Source organism: Atta cephalotes, assembly GCF_000143395.1.
Source record: "Atta cephalotes unplaced genomic scaffold scaffold00006, whole genome shotgun sequence".
Classification (NCBI taxonomy): domain Eukaryota; kingdom Metazoa; phylum Arthropoda; class Insecta; order Hymenoptera; family Formicidae; genus Atta; species Atta cephalotes.
The window spans coordinates 5775377-5797019 of NW_012130070.1; the positions used below are offsets into that span (position 1 = coordinate 5775377).

The 21643-nt window shown below is 31.0% G+C and overlaps 2 protein-coding genes across 2 annotated transcripts; one reads left to right on the plus strand and one right to left on the minus strand.

Moving 5' to 3' along the window:
• The first annotated feature begins 389 nt into the window (after nucleotides 1-389).
• LOC105626857 lies at nucleotides 390-5510 on the plus strand. The gene is made up of 5 exons (XM_012208148.1): nucleotides 390-443; nucleotides 994-1114; nucleotides 1234-1482; nucleotides 1783-4831; nucleotides 5240-5510. The coding sequence occupies exons 1-5, from the start codon at nucleotides 390-392 to the stop codon at nucleotides 5508-5510; spliced, it is 3744 nt and encodes a 1247-aa protein (XP_012063538.1).
• Nucleotides 5511-6526: 1016 nt separating this feature from the next.
• LOC105626775 (protein yellow-like) lies at nucleotides 6527-18495 on the minus strand. Its single transcript, XM_012208071.1, is given in 6 exon segments — nucleotides 6527-7467; nucleotides 8195-8444; nucleotides 9278-9595; nucleotides 9860-10008; nucleotides 15845-16057; nucleotides 18441-18495. Coding segments are annotated over 6 exon segments (1926 nt in total).
• Nucleotides 18496-21643: the final 3148 nt, after the last annotated feature.

The window sequence follows — 21643 nt, forward strand, 5'->3', positions numbered from 1 at the left end:
ATATATTTTTCTTATTTCTTCTTTTTTATAAGATTCTTATTGTTTTATATTTTATTTATTTTTATATAGTTAATAAAATTCTTCATTTTCAATTTTAAACATTTAATCTAAAACTTTGAAAATCTTCAAAATTTAAATTTTAATGCTCTGTTCTTAATGTGATTTACATATTATGAAAAAGAAAATAAAACATCGGAATTTTACATATCCATGATGGCAGGCAAACGCGCAGTTGTTCTGTCTACTTAACCTATTGGGTTAAGTAGACTACATTATAAAAATATTTGTCTAATCAAAAAAGTTCAAAATTAAAAAGTTTAAGTCGAGAATGATTTTAAGGGTAGAAGATAAATTCGAAGTCAAATTGGTTTTAAAGTTTTGGCTACGCGATGTTTGGCTTGCCTCTTGAACTACAAATATTAATCGTAAATGTCTTAGGCCTGGTAAATATCTCAATCTTAATAGTACATGCATGATTAGTAGCAGTATTTTATAGAATTTAAATAAAACTTGAAGATTTAAATTTTTTACAATACTTTTAGAATTGTAAATCGTAAAGGTTAATTTCAACAAGCATACATTTCAATTATATACAATATACTATAATGTGTGTGTGTGTGTGTGTGTGTGTGTAGTTGTGTGTGTGTGTGTGTGTGTGTGTGTGTGTGTGTGTGTGTGTGTGTGTGTATGTATGTTGCATATTTATTAGTTACACAATAGTTGTACACTTTTACATACATATTGATCATTTAAATTGCTATATATAATTATTATAATTACGATATAATATTATTACGATATATAATATTATTATAATTATGTTCTAATATTATGATAGATATGATTTCATTTTAATTATTTTATTAGCAATTTAAATAACTTTTTAAAATCAATCTTGACTTTCAATTTTAAGAGAGCGCAATTTTAAGAATTTGAATTTTGCACATTGATATTTATCCTATTCAAATTAAGTGTGTTACATTATTTATCAAGGTCAGCACCACTTTAAATTGGAACTGGTTCAAATGGGATCAGCAACTAGAGAAGATCTCGAACGTCTCAGTTTCACAATCCGACAAATTGGATATAGAGAATATCGACTGGCTTAAGACGAGTTAGCACTTTGTCTTGTATACTCGACATAAAAAGATACAATTCTTATTGTATCTGCTGGTATAATCTAAAAATATTCCTGTCATAGAAATAAGAGCTAAGGATGAAAAATTTCTTCAGTTCTATCATGGATTGTCGTCACACGATTTATCATCGATCGCATCTTGCTCCTCGCATACGTGGCTAATATTTACACAGTAGTGACGCGAAGCCGACAGAATTTGCTTATACTTTGGATGGTACTCAGTGCTCTTAAAGATATTATTTTGGAAATCGTCGTAATTGTCATTACTTTGCTGCTATGGCATGCTACGAAGGAAAGCTTCCCGACATCGCTCCTTGTTGAGTTTATTGTAGAGAAAATAATAAGTCTGAGTGGTAATAATAATAATAATAATAATAATAATAATAATAATAATAATAATAATAATTAGTAAGTAGAAATGGAATTGATCAGTAATAAGAGGTACAAATATATTCTCTAAGTTTCTTGGAGTGGAATCTCTCTCTAAAGAATAAAAATTGAATCAATCTTGGAAAAGAGTGACTCAATTTTAATCCTTAAGAGGAAATTTCACTCTTCAGAATGAGATTTAGTCTAAAAGTTTTAGAGAATAGGTGATCAAATTACAAATTCCTTTTTCTCTGCGAAAACCTTAATTATTCCAGTTATCTTGACCGGCAAGTGGTACACGACCTTCAAATGGTATATGCAGCTACGAAGGGCGGCGAAAATTCGCAGATTTACAATAAGAGTACAGAGAAGTATCGCGAATATCGCTAATATTCCCGATAGAGTTGGTCGTTCTCTGGATGATGAGTGTCTTGGTATAGCGATAATTAGACGAGGCAAGTATGCGAGTCTATTAAATCTGGATAGGCGCTTTGAAGAATCTTTCAACAGAATGAACGCGAAATCCTTGTCGACCTTAGTCACTGATGACACTAGTAGCACGAATAGCACGAATGGCGCAAATGGCGCGAATGGCGCGAATGGCGCGAACGATTATAATTCCGACGATTTGAGCGTGGCTGAAAAATCAATGAGAATACTGAATATAACCGCGGAAGATGTGATGGATGCGCGTGCCAGGATACAAGAGCGATCTTATTGGAACGAGCAAGACGCAATTGCGAAAACATCTGAAGTAATAAAAGAAGAAACAAAGCAACTTTCTTTGGAAAAGAACGAAGAAAAAATAATCAATGCAGCAAAAAATATACAGCTAACGGAGGATAATTTAGCAAAAATTGTGAATAGTATCTTGAGAAAAGAAAATAGTATGGAGTATATTTCAATGAAAAAAAAAGAAGAAAAAGGTAATGAAGAAACTATTCTGGTTGATGAGAAAGAACAGATTTTGACTGAAAATCCGAAAAATATTTCGTTGAAAAATGAAAACGTCACATCTGACAATCACGCGAAATCAACGGATGTTTATGTGAGATCGAAGAAAAAAAGGAAAGGAAAAAAGAAAGGAGTTGAAAAGATTGTGCAGTGTCCTTCGTTTCAGAGTATGAATGCAAGAAACACAGAGGCTAAACCATGTACCTCCCTCATAAGAGAATTAGAAGCGAAGTTCTGTCCCGTTTCTGTAAACCGACAGAAGTGGATCGATAAAGAATATGAAGTCTGCACACAATTAACGCCAACTAGTTCAAATACAAGTAAAAAAGAACACTATAAGATCCTGAAAATCTCATGCGGGTGCCATCGTGCTTTGCATAACAGTTCGAAAAATGAGAAACACGTGCGATCAATCGATATCAATGATAAAAATATTGAATTTAATAGAAAAGAATTTGGATCTTTTAGACCTATTGTCAATATACAGAGAAGCAAGATTGAGAAATCCGCGTTTAAATATTCAGAAGCATACCGTTTAAAGAAACAAATTCAGAAATGGGAAGAATCTTACGGTAAGAACTCCTGGGGAAGCAAATCTTTAGCCGAAACTGCACATTCCTCGGGATATGCAAAAAACGTCTTTGCATCTGACAAGTTGTCTGTTGTAAATTGTCGAAAGAGCGTTCAGACTGAAACTTATGATGAGTCGATGATGATGAGCGATTCTTTGAGTGAACGACACAAATTGAAATACAAACAGAAACGAAGTAGACGACCGGTCAATTTGTGTTCCGTTCACAATGTAGCATCATTTAGAGAAAAGAATTATTCGGAGGCACGTGAAATGAACATGAAAGCTTTAGAAACCAATAATAATTTTACGTTAGAAAATAAAAGAGAAACGAAAGCGAGAAAAAGGCGAGATCTGCTGCCGGCGAATCGGAAACTATCGATCGAGCAACGCAAAACGATAGAGTTGAAAGCTTTAAAAGCTTATAACGATCTTACTTTGTCAGAAGATAAGAGAGAATTGGAAGTAAGAAAGGATCGAGATTCGTTGAATTACGAACGATTGACGAAGGAATCCAAAGTACCAGAGATGAAAGTTTTAAAAACTTATAATGATTCCTTATTGGAAGATAAAAAGATGAAGAGAACGAGAAGATATAATTTGTCGTCAAGTTTCCAGCAATCGATTGATGAACGAAGTAGTTCGAGAGTTCGTAAGGAACTTGAACGATCGGGAAGCAAGAGAGAGCTGCAAACTAGGAGAAAACGAGATTCATCGAGAGATGAAACGCTATCGGAATGTGAAAAAATTGTCGAGACTCCAGTGAGCGTCTCTAATCATCTTTCAATAAGTAGTTGTGAGAGTACCATGATCTCCACACATCAGAATGTACATAGCAATTTTGGTTTAAACGATCGTTACGCAAGACAAGCGCGTATGCCGCTGAATCTCTGGGAGATTACGAGAAACATCGAATGGACCGTTCATCCGCGGGGTATTATACTCATCAATAAGAATCTACAAAGTCAATTCCTAAAGAATGAGAGATTTTGCGAAAGCCAACAACGCGATATTGTTGATGACAACACTGCCAGCACGTTGCACAGTGCTTTCTTCTTTAAACCTGAGATCATAACGCGGGTTTTTCGCACTCACAATCAGACGAGAATCGACGAGTTCTTCTCAAGGTTTCCGATGTTCCTGCGGCAAGACTTCGATATGGAGTTTGTCTGTCAAATGAACAACGAAGTGGCCATGCGCCATTGGAACTCGCCGTTCGACTGCGACCTCGAACGGATGATGGGAAACGATCGAAACGATCTTGAAGAGCAATTCAACGTTAATGACAATAGCAATATCACAAGCGAGCATGATCACAATCTATGTATAATAGTCATTGATGAGGAACAGGTTTCCAACGAATCGCAAACTATACAAGCGATAGAAGATTCGATGACCGTTGAAACTCAGGAAAACATGCGTTCGAGCATTGAAAGTATTCAAATAACGAATATTTTGATATTCAATGAAAATAATCACATGGATAATGCAACCAACGATAATTTGCCAGTTCAATTGATTACAGATGCATTAAGAAATTTCAATATCGAAACAGAAGGAAGTATACGCGATGTTGCATTGCCGATCGAAGAATGCGAAAACATAAGTAATGTGAATGAATGTAATAATTCTCAACCTCGAGAATTTAAAGTGGATGATATAAATTTCAACGAAGAAAACAATAATGAGTGTGACAGAATTTCTTCGCATAAAAATGCGGATATTGACGATACAATCCACAAAATTGAACAACTATTAGATTTAAACTATAATTGTCTAGATAACGTAAATGTTACATCGTATGCTTCGTTAGAAAAATTAAATAATTCGAGAGATGAAAAATATTTAAGTACAATCGATGTTCATTCTGAAAGCGAGATGTGCGAAAATAATTTATTTCTCAAAAATACTGGTAACAATACCACATCACAATTATCCGATAATAATAATAATAAACAATTTGACACGTTGGATAATGAAACTGAGAAAAGTACATTTCATATTTGTAAACATTTTTCGAAATTATCTCCCTCCAATTCATCGTTACTTATTAAATCAGATAATTATCATGCAGTAAGATCAAGTGATGAAAAATTACGAAAATTAATCCAACTTTCAGATAGCGCAACTACGTTAAATGATCAAAAAAAAGAATCGGAATCGAATTTAAAAGATACAAATTATACAATTCCATTACTTTATGATAGAATTCCACAACGTCGAAGTGTTGAAGTTTTAAAATTGGAGACCACGATTCCAGATGGCACAAGAAATCAGAACAAAAATAGAGACGAAGAAGCAAATGAATTTTTGGCAGAAAAAATTTTTAAGATGCATTCAGATGATGAACTTCAGCAAGACGATAGTTTTTATGATAGAAATGATGATCCAGGAACACCAGTTTCGTTTGACGACGGTAGTTTGATGGAGGAATTTTTAAACGATTCCATACCACCTTTAAATTCTTCTTATTCTTAAGGGAGAAAAGATTAGATATTTTCAACAACATATTCTCAATAATAAAAATATGTGTTATTAACTTATAACATAGACATTTAGATCCGTTTTTACAAGATATGGTTATTACCAAAAAATTCATGAATTAATTTTATTGATGAATCTCTTGGTAACCTTAAAGTAACCACGTATTGTGAAAACAGGCCTTAGTCTTTAAATAACATTTTGTGTATAGTGATCATGTAAAGTCATTTAAAAATTAATCCATATAGCACATGAGAAAGATAGTGTGATTAATTATCAATTTTCATCATTAAAATACATGTTTTATTAACTATAGTCATAAAATAATACATGCTTCACATTAAACAATCATAAAATAATCTTCTATGAATCTTCTATGCAATAAAGAGATATTACAGTAAAAAGTCTGAATTGACAAATTTACAGTTATGAAATGTCATTATCATCATTATAAAAAAAAATATACATTTTCACTTTCTGACATAAAGTAATAAATGCTTGCAGTTGATCGATTTGACATTTCTTTTTTCATATACATGTAAGATAATATATGAGCAGTTATAATAAATTAAAGGATGTGTTTCATACGATAGCAATATATTTTATTTCTATCAGATATAATAATTTTATATATCTAGTAAAAGTTTTATACAAACGTTTTACATATGTACAAAATATAATTATGCTAAAAATTTTACATGTAGTTGTCTAATCATTGGTAACTCGGAAGTCTGCACTGTTTACAGTAGTAGGAATATTTAAATAACGTGCTTGTGCTAAACAATGCGTGTCGTACAAAGATATGTACGCTGGATCAATTTATTATAATTTACAATTAGATAATGCAGGAATACAATAAATAAACGGAATAATTTAAGAAAAGAAGGTATATGATGTTCAATGCTTCAATGTTGGAGATTTCTATGTTTAGATTTTAAAGTAACAGTAGAGTCAGATTAGAGTTTTAAAAAGACAATCGAAAATTAATTTAATTTGAGATGTGAAAAGAATTTTTAACAAGTATCGTCGAGGCCCGGATCTGAATCAGGAACTACATAATTAGGATCGCAGACCGTATCCCTGACAGCTTCTTTAACATTTGCCTTAAATACTCTGTAATTAATATTTGCGCTATTTAATGTCCCGTATAAATACATCGGTAACCGGTTCGAGAGAAGCCACACATTTTGATCCGATTCATGGTCCACTTTAATGTCGTTTGGAAATACTAGGGACTCATTGCTAGTACCAATCACGCCTAGATTCTGCGGTATATATTCCTTTCTGGTATCCCAACACCACACGGAATCCCGGGTGGCCATGTTGAAGAACATGACACCGTTCTTATCGATAACGGACCCCGAAGAGTGGCCATAGTCCTTGGCTCTAGGTTTTCCTACGGGCATGAATTTCTCCGTGTTAGAATCCGCGGTACGCTTGTCCCTGAAGACCGACGTAGATACGGCAAACTCTCGGAAGCTAGACATCGGATGAAAAAACAGCGTTCTGTCGTTATGAATGTCCACGGGACTAAGCGCCATTCCGAATATTCCGTCGGTCCATTGGAATTTTATACTGTGCAACTCGTATCTTGATGCCAGGGGATCAGGATAGAAGAAGTGATGCTCGACTCTGAAGGCGGAATCCTTAAAGAAGTCATATACCACGATACCATATCGCCAGACATCAGCTAAATATGCTATTGCAGAACCGCAATCATTATTTCTGATATCCACCACAATGTTGATGTACAAGGAGTCTTCCTTAATCTGTTCATCCGGCAAGGTATATTTTCTGATGAGAGTATCGGTGCGTAGATCAAAGATGAATATGGCGGGCGGGCAAACTTGTTTGGATCTTTTGGCGAACTCTGTTTTGCCAGAGTCGAGGACCCACAGACGATTGCATTCGTCCACTTGAATTCGAAAGACTGACGTTAAACTTTCGCAGTTATCTGGAAAGAGAGAAAATGAGCAATATTTGGTTATTATGGATTTGCAGATAAATTTTAAATAAATTAAATTTTTAGCAAAAAATTTTTTTTGGGAGAACAATATAGTTGTTCAAAATTGCTTTAAAATTTCTTTTCTCTTTAATTTGTTAACTTATTGCTCTCCCATGACATTATAAATTAAATAACTCTTAATGGTTCGCGCTTTTGTTTCGTTAAGAAATGGAAGGCAAGTTTGTTTATTATCGCAAAACAATTCGCGTGAGAAACTCATTTACTCAGTTTCTGTACTTTCTTGATTACGTGAGAAATGCTATTTCTTATATTCTTATAGACTCTTCGCATAAGTTTAACGTTATATAATTCGTAATCTGTTCTCGCAGAACTTTTTTGCACGCGAATCCTTTCCACATCATAACTTAAATTGTGAATTAAAACTGTGTTTTAGATTACAACATTTTTCTTAAATTATTTAACTAACTGTTTTGAGCAGTCTATTTTCATACACGTTAAATTTAAATTTGCAATATAAAGCACAATAAATTCTCTTTTCGGTATTTTTTTCCAGTATTTATTCATTATGCGTTTTCTTGCATTAAAAAAAATTAACTTTAAAATTGTCTAAAAATTAATATGACTATTATTGCATGATAATTACTTATATTTTTATACAAGAATAATAGTTCAAAAAAGACAAAGAATAGGATCTGATAATTAGCATAAAGATAACCTGACTCATGCCATTGCCAATTAGGATACGGTTTTAATTTGGGGCTCCTCGTCTTGGAATGTCTGGGCACGGTAGCCAGAGTCACCGGTATGCCTGTTTTCCATTTTGGCAGAGTAATGAATACTTTATCGCGCCAAACTTCCAGGCCCAGGGGCAAGTTATTCTCTGCGATATAGTCACCCTCGAATATAGCGTTGTCTCGTGCGTCGATACTGTCGAATTCAAAATCAATCATGGGCCAAGCGTACACCTATTAAAAAATTGTCAACTATAAATACGAAGTTTGTTGAAAAATTCATAATACCTATGTCAGCTATCTTGAATTGTAATTACGTGTGAATAATTTTTTGTCAAAGAAAATTTTAATTCTATAAGATAATCCTGTAAAATGATCTGTAACTTTTTTATTGATCTGATATATCACATATATATATATATATATATATACAATTGACTATTTAAATGCAGCAAAAACGTGTATTTTTTTACTTATCAACAAGATTATTGACAAGTAACAATCCAGATAGCCAAATCTATGTAGAAAGCAATTTTTTTATGTCTGCTACACACTATGCCAACAAAATTGGCATCAACAGAATTGTTACAGAATTAGATGTACATAATACTGACTACTAGAAAAAATATAACAGAATCTGCAAGCGTCAGATAATGTCGGCAGAATCTGCTCAGTTTCTGCCGACAATGTGTCTTCACATTATGTCGACAGGCGATGTTAACACAATACAAGCCTCATGCGGACGCAATTGATGGCAGACTGCCGTCATTTTCTGCTCGAACCTGCTGACAGTTTACTAGAAGACATTTACTGCAGACATTTTGCTATGGGAGAATACGATATACTGCAATTGATTCATTCTTTCTATATTAATAAAACTGTGCGTATCTATATCAAATAGTCAAATTACATAAATTATTTGAACGACTTTCTTAAGAAGTAAATTCTAAAATTTCTTAAGCAAATTTGCTTTCAATATTACGTTTAGAAATCGATATCAATTAGTTCATTGCGAAATCTTTTGAATTGCTTTTTCTAAATTTGCAACAAAAAAAAACACCACGTACTAGTTCCATAGCGGGACCAACGTAGTCGTCTATAATGCGTCCCGGCTCGAAACCGTCGCCAAAATCATGAAAATCTAATTGATTGACTGAGTGAGGATCCGCGCGGAACATATCGATGGTTCTTCCAATGGACCTGGAAGGATTGCTTCTTCTCAGATTGGATGTAGCAATATGGTATCGTGATTGCGGCGTTGACCCGTAAAGATTGCCTACGTTCGGAGAATCCATTGATTTTTCCTTCGGCGGATGATTATCGCAATTTCGCGATGTGCCGGCGTATTCATCATAAGTCAATGCAGAATCTTTGTAGTTGATGTTCTAGCAAAACGCGATGAAATTTCACGAAGTGCATTACTATTTTTAATCAAAAAATTCGAAAAATGTAAATGACTTAGATTATAAATAAAACATTATTATGTGTACATTTTTTAACATATTTTTAAAAATAAATATTTTAGATCAAAAATTTGAAAAAAAAATTAGAAATAATTATATATATTTTTATACAAATAATTCATAATTGATTAAATAAATTGTAAATTGATTCAATGATTTATAATTGCAAATAAAATTGTTTCTTACATGCGAAAAAAATTGTGGAGTGAAAAAGGATGAAGTTAACGGCAACGAAGGTGCTTGAAGGTCCCTAGATAAAATACTGGGACCTGTGTAAGCTGCTAATTTTGGGACAGCCAGTAGCGACATTGACAGGAACCATGGAATCGCCATGCCTGTGAAGCAAAATTTAAGATCTCCTGTGTGATAAAATTTGCATTTTCATGACACGAAAGTGCATTAAATTATTTATTACGTCTTGATAATCCTATTACATCGTTATAACTGTTATGAATTACGAGTCACTAAGAATTATAAGATTAAATGAATATGAACGAAAGGAGTATTGATGTTCCCAATACGATTAGAAATGCAGTGAGATCTTCGTGGAGTCACACATCCGACGACTTGGTAATGATTATCTCTTTTATTGAGGTAAGTAGGTTTTTGCGTTCGCGAGGCAATATTATTAATATGCTGGAATCTCCTAATAGCACGCGCTCGAGATTCTGCGCTATATCGAGGTAATCCTCACTTCACCCCGAAAGTCCAGGATCATTGCAATATCAATCTAGCTTCAGTACGCGCTTTAAGACTGCACTGTTAAAAATTTCATGAAATTTAATGTACTTTTAAATTACACAATTTGAATTTAATTTCATGATGTTACATTAAATTTAATGTAATTTAATGTAATTTAGAAAAATAGATTTGTGTATGTGAAATTTATTTATTTATTAATTTATGTATTTTTCATGAATTTTTATGAAATTTAATGTACACGTCCATTACACTTAAGTAATTACTTAACTTAGATTTCAGTTAAATCATTTATTACTTTTAATTTCGTTTATAATCACGAGCTTCATTTAAGGAAGCATTTCTAAGTGTGTATTCGGTATGTAATTTATAAAACTGTAAAATGTATTTAAGATTTAAATATATAATATTGTGTATGTATTATACATATATGTATAGAATAATGTTATATATGTATACGTGTATTGATAGATTTAAATATATAATAATATTATATATTTAAATCTTAAATGTATTTTATGCAAGCCTGCACGAATACATCACGATTTGGAAAGTAGCTGCTACGTTACTGCATTGTTATACTTCACATACGCCGAACGCGTATAGAGGGAATGATTTGCACTATTTCAAGGTACTATTTCAAGGTATTCTATTAAGGATCATTTCGATAATTCGACCAACTCCGATTAATTCAATCAGCAATGTAGCCAACAGCAAAACTTTTAGTTGTAAAGTCATTTTTAGTCTATTTCTTCGTGAAATACCTTTACTCTTTGCATGTTTTTAAGAAAAATATTTGTATTTATTATCACAGTATGCGTATAATATTACGTATGAATAAATATATACAGATTATAGATTAAGGATGACAGAACGACAACAATTGTTTTGCTGTTGGCTACATTGCTGATTAGGTTAATCGTCGATTAAAGTTAATCGTCAATTAAAGTTAATCGAAGCTGATCAAAATAGCCCTAAGAGATTCCAGTGTATTCGATGATGCCGTTTTCTGAAAATTGATTTTTTGATAATCGACCCGGGAAAAATATTTTATACATAATTACATAAAATTATAGGTATAATTTAGCTGTATATAAATAGACATATTTCATATATAATTAAATATAATTATATATAAAATTATACATAAAATTATATATAAGTATATGTAATTATATATATAATGTAATTTATATATATAATGTAATTTTGCAATCAAGTTTTATTGTATATAATAATTGAATAGACAAATATGTTTCGATCCTAGGTTTGGATCCTCTTCAACAAATACATTAATAATAAAAAAAAGAATATTTGTTCGTCGTAACGTAAACTGTGGAGAATGTGTATCTATAGATTAATGCCAATTTTCATCAATGATTAACTGTAATCTCGGTTCAATTTAGTCTTCTAATCTTTAAAACTAGAAAAAGACGAAGAATAAGTTGAATCGAGATTAAAGTTAATCTACAGTAGAAACAGGCATAAGTCAATCCGTATTTATATATCAAAATATCCATTAAATTTCCATTAATGTTTCATTAAATAATAGAAATTCCATAGGCGCTAATAAATTTAATCAATTAATTTTATATAATTATATATAAAACAGGAAGTCATTTTCGAGGCCACGATTTTTTTTATTTGATTCACGAGACAAAATCGAACGATTCTAAAGAATTGAAAAAAAAAGAATGCGTTTTATGCAAAAATGCGTCGATTGAGTCTAATTTCATTGAAATTGAAGGCTTTTCAAGTCTTATCGTATTACTTTTCGTGGCTAGTAGTAACTAGAAAGATAGAACTGTCCAAGATCGAAGTCTTTTAAAGTTTATTCGCGTCATATGCTCCAAATTAATTCAGACAACACTCGAATCATAGGTAAGGTGGCGGTTGGAGCAATTGCATTCATGTGTTCCAATGTTCAGTGACACGAATGGATTTAGGAGCATGTCACCTAATCTAATCCGTGAGAACGGATTCACACGAACGAGTCGGACATGTGCCTCGTTTCGTTTCAAGTATTTTAGTAGAGTTATCTCGATTATTTGAAAAGCGTTTTTATACAAAATAAATGTGATTTTAATAAATATAAAAGTTATATTTTTATATTATATTATATTATATTTTATTGTATTAATATTATTTTATTTTATTTTATTTTATTATTTTATTTTGTGAATATTATATTATATTGTTATATTATATTTTTATATTTATATTAAAAACGCATTTATTAAATGCGTTTTTATACAAAATGAATCTGAAATACTTTTTTACATACAGTACGTTTTCAACCATTACATACTTGCGTAACATGTACCCAATCGTACCATTTTCTGAGGTGAGGCAAATGGAGCGTGCTCTTAATTGATTCATGGAGTATGAACTAACGCGACGCGTCTACATCTAGTTGTCATATTGGTTCGTGGTAACGCGAACATATTGGAACGTGTTGGGCATGTTGGAGCGTGCGACGCGAACAAATCTTTGGATTGAAATTGAAATGTATCGATATTCACACATTACCGTTCGTACTTCTCATTTCATTGCTGTTTTATCGTGCAACGTTTAGTCTCAAGAATGACACTAGTTTGAAATCGTTAAAAGTTTTTTGATCTGTGTCTTTCACTATGTTTAAGAGTATTTTGTTACTAATATTATAAGATACTATTATTCATAATATATTTAATTATAAAAATATAAATAACAGTATCTTATAATATTAGTAATAAAATACTATTAAACATAGTGAAAGACAGATCAAAAAATTTTATCGATTTCAAACTATTGTCTCTAAGACTGAGCATCGCTACCTCGATTTTGGATAATTCTATCTTCCTAATTATACTATGCCATTAAAAGTACGATAAGACTTGAAGAACCTTCAATTTCAATGAAATTAGACTCAATCGATTATTTTTGCAAACGCGTTTTTTTCTTCAATTCTTTAGAATCATTCGATTTTATCTTGTGAATAAAAAATCATGACTTTGGAAATGAATCCCTGGGAAAAAATGTTTTATATATAATTACATAAAATTAATTGATTTAATTCATTAGAGCCTATAATATCTGTTGTATAATTTATTATTAAACGTGAATACATATTACGATTTCAAGCCAAAAGATTCCGATCTTGGGCAGCTCTGTAAGAAAATATAATTAATAAAGGCACTCCATGAAAAAATGCTGGTTCGCGCAGATATGGCTGCGTAACTTCTGTTTTAGGCCGAATAAAATGCAAGATGGCGGGAACATATACCTGGGCTGTATTCCGTTATGCACTGCAAGTACTAAAAATCTATAGTACACGTTACGTATATTACAGATTTTCAGTACTGATAGTGTATATCGGAATACGGAATACGGTTCAGGTTTGTTTGTGTCGCATGCTCCAACACACGCACACACACACACACACACACACACACACATACACACACACACACACACGCATATACTACCTACTCAGAGCTCCTATCACTCCACCTTTAACGAGCGCATTGAAGTGAGTAGGAATTATGATAGGAGTTGAAACATACGCGAGTATGTTGAAACATACGCGACGCGACAAACCTGTGGACATAACGATTGCACTTTCTTCGATGAATTTCGGAATACTGTCTGTTCACCGAACAATTGATTCTTATGGATGTAATCATTTATATCATATTTATACATCAACCACTTCAAAATATATATCCATACAAACCTTAAATATCACATAACATATGCAAGAAAATTATCCTATCATATTTTTATCATAAGGATGTACGTAAAATAGGATGCAAGTTTGTGTGGATATACTTTTGAGTTGCATTCCGAAATTCATCGAACAAAAGTGTTGCAACACTTTTTGCTGACGAGTATATCTCAATTCAAGTTAAAAAAAAATTAAATCGACAATGATTCGTATGTACATACATACTTCTCAGAATCGACTACCAAATTAATTTTTGAGGACGAAAAAAAATCGATTCTCGATGCATCGAATCGAAATCCAGCATCACTAATGGTAGTACTGTGTGCTCGATTAAATATTAATCATCTGTCAGCACATGACATATGATGCATAACGTACGAAAGCGCCGCATTATTTGCTGACATGAATGTCCGAGCGAAAGCGATTTATGATGATGAGTCGTTCCTTACTTACTTTGAGCGAGACGGACGACCCTCTTTTATTAATTCGGAATCTGGAGATCGGGAACGGCGTTAAACTCAGAGCTAGTTCTCACCCTATAACGATGTACTATCGGAGATGTATAGCGTGAGGGAAGATGGGAGTGCTCGAGATGGCACCATGGATGTTACACGACTACCATATTCCACTATCCGGGTCGTAAGTGTGTCTTAGATCCTACGAAAGGAGAGAATGGCGAATCCCTTCTCCCGAAGATGATTTTCCCTCTCGTCTGTATTACGACTCCGGACTCTATGTCGTGGTATAGGTCATTGGTGGATAGGTTCATGGGAACTCGCGTATTTGCTCGAATAATGCATTGCGATCGAGAATCGAGGGTCGAGAACCAAACAAACGTCCGCTCCCCTTTTTATTTCCAGTTTAGTAAATCGACGATAATAAGCAGTTATAACCATAAATTTTTTTGTAATGAGCTTGGTTATAATGAGCTTGGTTAAACCATTTATCGAGTTGCATGCATTTATTCTAATTTTTGATGGTCATAGATGATGGTTTTTGAGGAAAATTTTAGTAACTATAAAGAAGGTGTTTTTTTAGAAAAAGAAAAACAAATAAAACTAAAATAAAACAAAAACATATAGAGAGAAAAAAATGAGTCCTCCTAATTGCACAAGCATTTTCTGAGGAGGCGGTTCATTTTACGGCACCAGCAAGCATCACAATTACATTTTTTATGAGACAACACGGGGCATTTCTTTTTATTGCTCCATTCTAGGTAAAACTCATTTGAATTTTACAACGTTGTAATAATGCAGATTCTGCGTAATTCGATTATCTGCATAGACAACTTACACGAAATGCACGACGCTGTACCATTTTAAGGCTCTAAAGTTTATTACCTCAATGAAAATGTTAATGATTAACTTTTTATTTTCTATTTTCAATTCTCGCAATTTAGAATCATTTTTGACGTTAAATGTGGTTAAGCAAAACACTTGTCGTAAAATTAATAATTTGTAGAAATAAATAAATCATAAAAAGTTATTACTTAATTATTAAAGTTGCCAATATTGTGAGTAATAATATCTGAAAATAAATAAAATACAAAGTAACAATATGTTATGAGTAAAATCTAATTAAGAAATAAATATGCTTCGCATGATGCTTAGTTTGATAATATTATTATAAATGCAATATCATCTTAATTATAGTATTTAGCTTCTTATTTAATTATATCAAATTTAGATGTCAAATTATGAACTAAATACATGGTTAGCCGAAAAAGAAGAGCCGATTATAATTCGTGTTGACATTTAAAGACTCACGATGTCTGTATGGTAAATCGTGCTGCCTTCTGTAGTCCCGGAAATCATGACGATAGTTCAGACTAGATCTATCTGTGGTGCCGAAAGTATAATCAGGAGAGGCGTAGAAATAGCTGGGTTGGCTCGTTCTCCTCGGAGGCATCCACAGTTGTCTGTATGATGACCATCCGCTTCTCTCCACATCGTTGCTTTTATTCTTTCTCGTCATGACATCGTCTGAAAGCTGAAAACGATAATTAAACTGTCAAAGGAAAGACCGTGTCGAGACCGTTGAGATGCAACATTTATCCGGATAATCGTATTATGGACACGGATGGATTATGAACACAGTTTCTTTGTAACATTGTGTAAACACAGTAAAAAGTGACCTATAAATACTGTTATGTCAAATACGATATTAATCCTGTTGTTAATCTTATAGAAATACTTAAATATGCGTACAATATAATCGTTTAAAATAATAAAAACATTAGCTTAGAAAAAAATAAAAGAAATAATATTAATGAAGCATTTATATATATAACACTATAATTGTATATATAGTTTTATGTAATCATAATTTAATGTTTCTGTTTGTACATAAATATTAATTAAATAGATCTGTGATTAATACCATAATAGAATGTTATTATCTAATATATGTTATTATCTAATAAAAGATATTATATATTTTTTAAAAGATGTTTAAAATTGTACAATTGATAATATTCATATATTGTCACAGTTATATTATAAAAAAAGAAAATTTAATTAATTATTTAATTATTTTTAAAAATTTTTATAAATATCTGGTTTAAAATTAAAATAAATAAAAATTAAAATATATAATCTGGTTTAAATTTTTCATAAATGACACACGAGCATAACTGTTAGTATAATTTTAATAGTAATTCGACCAACTGTCGGCGTATGCTTTTTCGTTCAGCAAAACGTTGCGATAATTGCGTCAATATGCCACAATAATTTCATGGTTACGCACGCGGAATGTTATTCGATGCAAAAACGCACTCCGTGACAAATCATATTTGTAATTACATACAGCAGAAAAGAAAAAGTTATAACTAGATGTAATTAAACTTTTTTTTCAAAATTTCAAAAATTATAACTATAAAAAATGAACTTTTACAGAAAATTTATTTCTAAATTAGAATTTTTATGAGAAGTGTTTCTGAAAAGAAAAATCGAGATAATTATTAATGATATTTTATTAATGTATTAATAATAATTTTCTTTCAAATTTTGATCAAAATACTCTCTTAATTCAATATTTTTATTAAAATGATCAAATTTTCTATTCAGATCTATGCAGATGTCTTCATTATTTAAAAATTGATCAATTAAAAGTTGTAATTCTTTACTTAGAATCTTTTAGATTTCCTTTTTTTATTCCTTACTTTATAATATATATATTTATTTATTTTAATAGTTAAACAACTCAATTCTTTCTTTATTTTTTTCTCTCTCTTATTCTATCTTCACTGATTCGAGATCAAAAAATAAAAGACATTTAATTTGTTCGCGTCGCTTAAATGCAGCAAAGTATTCGGATTATAATCGCATAAACATGAGTTTGGTGAAGTCTGCGATAGAATTACAATCATTAGTTCCACACACGGCGTGTGCACTTTTCTTCGATGACACGACATTTCACTACTCAAGCTCATGGTCGGTTGTTGTGAAATGATCGCGCGTGCTATCCTCTCTTTTCCTTCTCATCAGAGTCAAATACAGACACAATTCACGCTAGTCTGAAACAGCTTCGTTCCGATGACTCGTTCAGTAAGCGAAGCGAGACGCTCTTTTCGATTTTAATATAAATGCCACTTTCCACCGGAGATTAGGAGTACTTTCCGCTTTCGCACTTACTTCCTTTTGCTGCTGGCACCGAGTATTTCATAAGCGATATCGATACTCACCGAGACATAATTGACAACTTCAACGATGAACTTATAAACGATTACAAAAATTCATGTGCCTATTGAGAGAAATGTATTTGATATTTGTAAGTAATGTGTAGTAATTATGCTTATCTTTTTCGTATATAGAACTATAAATATAATTATAGGTTCACAAAAAAAAAGTATTCTGGGGTGGAGATCCATATTCTTATATATTTTGAGTGGCTGAATATGAATATGACATAAAAATAGGACCATCCAGGGCAAATTTTCAATCTAGAGTGAAAAAATAATCCATTTTTTCCCATTTTTGATCCATTTTTTCACTCTAGATTGAAAATTTGCTTTGGATGATTCTATTTTTATATCAGATTCGTATTCACCGACTCAAAATACATAAGAATAGCTGGGTCTCCATCCCAGCACAGGATACTTTTTTTGTAGGTCTGTGTTATTATTATAAATATTATTATAAATATTATACACATATACTAATACAACATATACTAATATAATAACTATAAAAATGGTGCTTCTAATTATAATTATTTTATTATACAGTTATAGAATCATAAATATCAAACTTTTCTCTTAACTTAACTTCTCGTTTTACAACAATTATCATCTTTATGTCAATTATTATTGTTATAAGTTTATGATAAATGATAAACGATGAAGTATGTATAAAGTATAGTATTACCGCACTGTTCCTTTTTATAATCGCATCGCTATGTTATTATGCGCAAAAGTCATGTAATTACTTACAGCACGCAATTACAGAAAGGTGAAGTACCTGACTAGACTACTAGAGCAACACGCTGTTGCTTCGACACTCCTGCAACGCGCACTGTATCTCTTCGTTAAAGTTTCACGATATTTGTGCCCTTTACCGCACACCTTCCCCATTTAAGTCTGCACCGTGATTCGTTATTTCCTTCCGATTCAATGCATTCGGCTAGTCATCGTCAAAGTGTTGTAAATATCAAAGATAAATTATCTGTACGACCTACAATTATGAATAATCTACATCGGTCAGTATCTGATAGAATTAATGCACTGAAAATACAATTTTTTGGAAACAGTTAAGGTTGTATCTCAAAATCTTCATCACTTTTCTTAAGAGCTGTTTGAAATTTTTACTATTTGAAGATAATGATATTTTCTATACGTACGCATAATTTTTAAAGGGGGGAGGGGGGGGGGTAATCAAGCATGTTCAAAAGATAATTGCATTTAAAGTTAGTACTTTTAACATACTTTCTTGACAAGGAACAACAATACATTTTCAATTATAGTGCAATGAATAGTATTTAAAAATTTGCTCAAAATCTAAGAGACTATAAATAAATACAATACGAATTACTTAAACCAAAAAAAAAGGGAGTAACTAGGTTAATTATAAAGGCTTAGGAAGATTGCAATTTTTCTAAAGCTTTATAATTAGTATTTGCCTGATTACCTCTCTCCAAAAAATAATTCATAGAAAATATATTATCTTCAAATAATAAAAGTTTTTAAAACAGTCAAATTTTTAAAAAAGTCATTTTTAAGTAATGTTTGCGATACAACTATCTTAAAAGCTTCATATTTTAATAATAGTGAGATATTATTCTCAATACTTGTTATATCAAATATTATTATGTCAAACTTATTATGTCAAATATTATTCTCAATATTTGTTATATCAAATGTTTCGCGAAAATTTTATCATAAAATTTTTTATAGAAAGATACATTTTTGTTATTTTAATCACTTAGTACTTAATAATATTTAGTAAATATAAGTATGCACCCTGAATGAAGAAGAGGAAGAGAATTTATTTTCTATTTATATTTATAATAATTATATATTATTTATAGAGAATATCTAAAAATAATTTGATATTCTTTTTCGATTTTTAATTTTCGATTTTTATTTAAATATTTTATAATTTTTTAAAATATAAATTTAGAGAAACAATAATAAATTAAACATTTCAGCAAAATTGGTTATCTGTAGAAAACTAATTTTTTACTTTCTTAACTACAATAATTTTTACTTACTACACACACACACACACACACACACACACACACACACACACACACACACACACATTAAAATAAAATATTTAGGAGAAAATTAAAGTAAATTATATCTTTCTTATCAGAAAATATTTTTAATTTAATTATAATAATTAAAATATTTTGTGCATATTATTTATTGCAAAATACATTTATTTGTAAAAATAAGTGAATATTATTGCAAATGAAAAACGTAAAAAGTAAAACGAATCGATCTAAGTAAAACGTAATTTATTAATGTATGCAGATTGTATCACACACATGATATGTACATTGTATATATACACACATTAACAAGAATATATTTTAAAACTTTCAATACGTAAATTAACTTTTTATTGGAAAAATAAATTAGATCCCTTATTTCTTACTTAAGCCACGCAATATGGTTTATTTGGTACTTAAAAATACGATACGGTTTACTGCGTATTTAAAAATTATATCGTGATGATAGAAATGTTAAAGTTGACATTATGTAATACACGATATTATAATTTACTAAATTGATCTGAATATTGCTGTAAACTCACAAATTTTTATTTTGTATTTTATATGAAGAAATATACGCTTAACTAAACCGGATAAATGCGAATCTGATCTAACTTTAATTTACTTTGCATTTGCGTGCATTTACGGCACGCAATATACGTTTCCTGTAAAAAAACTGCTTGCTAATATACATGGATACGTAATTATATTAATCCATACGAAGTTTTTTCATCGCGTTTTTTTTCTTTTTCATTTTAAGAAATTTTCCCTTGAAAGGTGTTAATGTACATATATATATATATATATATATCATTATGTGATTGTAAATTTTGTCATTAGAATTTATACGTGATTAGAATTTTTAATTAATCATTAAACATAAATGCATAACATATCTTAATAAATATTTTAATAACATCTATAAATTATTTTATTTATTAACGCAAACGTCTAATTATGATTTCAATAATAGTTCGAAACAAGATAGTTCTTATTCTTCGTAAATTAATTAGATAAAATTAGATAAATTAGATAAAATAGATAAAATTTTTCAGAAATTATTTATTAATTTTAGACTAACCAAATTATTTGCAAATATTCCAACATGTTAGACACTTCTGTAAACAGACCGAAAGAAAATATCGTCCGACGCGATATAGCATGTCCATGGCCCACAATATCGTCAAGTAGGGACAATCAATGAGAACCGTGTTTTTTTTCTAGGATAGTCTTTGCCATTGGTTATCATTAGTTATCGATAACTGTCGATAGATAGATAATAGATAGATAAATACAGAATATAGACCCATAGCTATTATCATCGACATATAGTACTGGACGGAACATTACATCGAAACCATCTTGGCAGACCTAGAAAGAGGTAATGATTATAGGGATAGTATTGAATCATATAATCAAGGGGCTAGAGGCATTAAAAAATTGTAATTAATTTATTTACGAATGAGTTAATACATCTGTGCTCAGAGTATTGTTTTTACACGTAAAAATCATATCTCAAGTTTTGTATCTAATAATTAATAATGTAAGTTTAAAATTATCGTATTGCGTTAGTACCAGTTAATAGTGCGATCCTAATTTTAAAGAATACATTACTGTCTTTCCTCTTTTGAAACATACTTCGACCAATAGGACAAGAGTAGAAAGAGAGTTCCATGCTTACTTAGCTATCTTACTTTTTCTTGGTCCGTCAAGACGAAAGATCAAAGAGATTTCACCGCTCCGTCCAGTATACTATATATCGACAGACTATATATATGTTAAGATATATATGTTAAGAATCACGTTCCGTATCACATAGACGTATTTTAATCGCGAATTCTTTAGATCTG